Here is a 4,081-nt window from a genome sequence, read left to right on the forward strand (position 1 = left end):
TGTAACTCGGTTTACAATAGATTACCGTTGTAGCAATTTTCCGAGATCAACTTGAGACCAATTTGAGGTGATCTACCTCCATGGACAGATATAGCTGAACTCTCAAAATAACATAACAAATTACCTTCTTATGTTACATACAAACACTGTGGTTTATATAGAATTACTCTATTTCAGGTTTGAGTATCGGAGTGAGATTCTGCTTGGTCTGAATCCACTCTGTGATGGCCGGAGATTCCAGTCTTCATGGACAAAAACATGGAGATCGTTGCGACCACCAAACACACCAAAACCCCACACAAACCATCTCGCGACAAGGTCCTAGCGACTGACCGGACTCAGCTGCTGGCCAAACCCAAGAAACCCCGGCAGCGGTATGTGGAGAAGGATGGAAAGTGTAATGTCCATCATGGAAACGTTCAGGAAACCTACAGATACTTTAGTGACCTCTTTACCACCTTAGTGGACCTCAAATGGAGGTTCAACCTCCTCATCTTCACTCTGGTCTTCACTATTACTTGGCTCTTCTTTGGCTTCATATGGTGGCTGATAGCCTACATCCGAGGAGATCTCGACCACTTGGGAGATGAAGAGTGGATACCCTGCGTCAGGAACTTGAATGGGTTTGTGTCGGCCTTTTTGTTTTCCATAGAGACTGAAACGACCATTGGGTACGGTCACCGGGTCATCACTGAGAAGTGTCCAGAAGGAATTATTTTGTTGTTGATCCAAGCGATTCTGGGGTCCATCGTCAATGCTCTGATGGTGGGCTGTATGTTCGTCAAGATTTCCCAGCCAAAGAAGAGGGCAGAAACACTGATGTTCTCCCAGAGAGCCGTCATCTCTCTCCGGGATGAGAAGCTGTGTCTGATGTTTCGAGTGGGAGATCTGCGTAATTCGCACATCGTGGAGGCCTCGATCCGGGCCAAACTGATCAAATCCAAACAGACCAAAGAAGGGGAGTTCATCCCGCTCAACCAGACCGACATCAACGTGGGCTTCGACACTGGGGATGACCGGCTGTTTCTCGTCTCTCCTCTCATCATTTCCCACGAGATCAACGAGAAGAGCCCCTTCTGGGAGATGAGTCGCAGTGAGTTGGAGCAGGAGGAGTTTGAGATTGTGGTGATCCTGGAGGGAATGGTGGAAGCCACAGGTACAACACCACCACCTTAATAATAATCATAATAATCCTTACATTTGATATAGCGGTTTTCATGTCTTCTTGACGTCTCAAAGCGCTTCACAGAACATACTGTAAAGTGAATTGACTCTGTATATGTGGATGAACCTTGCATTTAATGAAGAGCCCTTCAATTGGGGTAGTGTCTCAGAGTGCTTAACAATGACCTAGGTGCGGAGAAAAGGGATGTGACCATTGGCAAGGTCAAAGAGGAAAGTACAATGTACAAGGCTTTATCTCATGTGCCTGGGGAAAGTACCAAACGCGAGGATTATTATTATTACTATAGATTGGGAGGTAGTGTGACCCATGCCGGAGGAGTTATTGCAGCTTAGAATCATTATTCAGTGAATAACTTATTCCAAGCACAAAGAAGTTTGTAAACAACTAGAAGATGGAACTGCCTGAAAGGGTGGTGGAAGCAGATTTAATAGGGAATTGGATAGGTACCTAAAAAGGAAAAGTGTGCAGGGCTTTGGGGTAAGAGCGGGAATAGTTGGTAGCTCTTTCAAAGAGCTGGCAAGGCATGACTGGCCGAATGGCTTCCTTCTGTGCTGTAAGATTCTAGGATTCTATGAAGATCACTTTGTGCCTCCTGACCTCGAGAGTCTGAGAGGTGCAGTGTGGACAGTTCCACATCCATTGTGCTGTGCATCAATAAGCTAATGGAGCTTGTGAGTGGGTGATGTTAACTGTTATTGACTTGTGTCTCAACAGGATTTGGAACCATTTCTGTATTTATGGCAGTGCAGAGAGATATCAGCCTCTCCTTAAGGTTTCCTGCTAATTCTCCTCTCCAGTGCTGTGCTACCCTTGTGCTCCCACAGTTCCCATCTCAAACTAATTATTGAATTCTAATTAAAACTCCGTCAACGTGATTAATTCTCTGTGACCTGGTTCAATGAGATCTCTGTGTGATTAACAAAATGAACGCTACAGTTAATAGGGTTCACTCGAGGTAGAATCTCATTCCAGTTGTCTGAAGAGAAAGAGATTACAATAAACATCAGTAACACAATCATTGGCATCTGGCAAGCATGGCTCAAGTTAGAGCCCAGCCACTTGTGAATTGAGCAGTAAGGAGTAGGCCGTTAGTTAGCTCAGTGACCAGACCCCTTTCACTGTGTGAAGTCATTAGGCTGACTACTAAGAACAAGGACCAAACCCAACACAAGAATCAAACTGATCTTCTTATCTTCATTGTAACCTGAACCCTACCAACCCCGTCACTCACTTTGCTCAGTGAACACTGGCCTGCTTCACGTCCCCGCTCCATCCTCCTTTGTCAACCAATCTGCTCTCTGGGAGTCTCTCCGACTGGCACCCTCCCACATTCAAAGCTCGCTTCCAGACTTACTCCTTTGACAGCGCTTTTGGTAACATTTCCTCCTCCCCCCTTCCCGTGTCCCTTATACAGCTCGGATGTCCAGCCAATGAAACTACAACAAACTAGTGTGTGAAGTGCTTTGAGATGTTCTCCCGACGTGACACTGTGTAAAGGTAAAGCCTATTGTATTGATGTCTCTCTGGGCAGGAATGACGTGCCAGGCCAGGAGCTCCTACTCAGATAAGGAGGTGCTGTGGGGCTACCGCTTTAACCCTGTGCTGACGCTGGAGAAGGATTTTTACGAGGTGGATTACAACAGCTTTCACCAGACGTATGAGACCAACACCCCAACCTCCAGCGCCAAGGAGCTGACCCAAGCGTACAGGAAGGGCGCCATGCAGCCCAAGGCATCCTGTGCCACCCTCAGCAAGTGCATCGAGGCGGAGCCTAGCAACGACACCGAAGAGGAGGAGCAACTGAGCACGTGCGGCCACGCGGGCAACACGGAGGAGGTGGCATTGCCCTCGGCGACCAAGGACTCGGATTACTGCACGGGATTCTTGCCGCAGTTTATCGAGGGGCTGGAAGATTTACAGGGAACCTAGAGCACAGACACGCTATATTTGGTGGTGGTGGAGGGTGTGGGGGGATTCGGGGGGGTCTCTCTATCACTTTCACCCTCACTCTGTAAATTATATTGCAACTCGTAGGCGTTCACCTACAAAAACACAGTCATTACACTTTACAGTAAATCCTGTGAATCACTTTGAGACGTTAGAACGAGGTGATATAGTGTTACATCAAATGCAAGGATTATTATTATTATCTACACCCTAGGTAGCTTTAAATTTAGAAGCGGGATGTGATAACTATGAGATGAAAGTGAGCTGAGCTGAGTCCTTTGTGCGTCAGGAGATCATTTCAGTGGATTTTAAGAGGATCCTTCATGGTGGACAGCTCCCTAATTGGTTTTTTTGAACCTATTCTGCCCCACTGTACGACTGTAATAAAACCTAATTTCCCAGTTGCTGGGGAGAGGAAAGTGATCATTATTAACACCTTCCCGTCTGAAAGTCCCAATTCTGCCCAAAATGAAATGAACTAAATAAGTTCCTGGCTCCCGATATTTTGTTCCCTTTAATTGCATATTTCCTTGGGGATAAATAAATCTAAACCTGGTCACTTGCTCTTCTCTTTGTCTCAACTTGTGCTGGTTATACAGATCCTCCCTCCCCCCCCACTCCAGTATGTATCAGAGTGAGTTAAATCACATTAAAATATATGGGGAAAAGGCAGATAGTTCCACTGGACACCAGCACAGACACAATGGGGGAAAGAGCAGGGAATGGGATTAGCGTAGAGAGGTACAATGAGCTGATTGACCTCCTTCCACACTGTATGGCTATTGGCATGGACAAGGCAGTGCAGCTTGCTTCTCCACAAATACACAGTCACTACGCTTCACAGATAAACTCTCCGAGATGTTTTGACGTGATATGGTGCTGTATAACATGCAAGGATTATTAAGGTGCAACCAATATAATTGCAAAAGTTATTCTCACATCTGAGCA

At 46.2% G+C, this 4,081-nt stretch overlaps 1 protein-coding gene across 1 annotated transcript; it reads left to right on the forward strand.

The window, feature by feature from the left end:
* The first annotated feature begins 224 nt into the window (after positions 1 to 224).
* Positions 225 to 3,234, forward strand: kcnj5 (potassium inwardly rectifying channel subfamily J member 5). Its single transcript, XM_007896000.2, is given in 3 exon segments — positions 225 to 241; positions 243 to 1,156; positions 2,718 to 3,234. Coding segments are annotated over 3 exon segments (1,329 nt in total). The 3' UTR covers positions 3,116 to 3,234.
* Positions 3,235 to 4,081: the final 847 nt, after the last annotated feature.

Source organism: Callorhinchus milii, unplaced genomic scaffold (assembly GCF_018977255.1).
Source record: "Callorhinchus milii isolate IMCB2004 unplaced genomic scaffold, IMCB_Cmil_1.0 Scaffold25, whole genome shotgun sequence".
Taxonomy (NCBI): Eukaryota; Metazoa; Chordata; class Chondrichthyes; order Chimaeriformes; family Callorhinchidae; genus Callorhinchus; species Callorhinchus milii.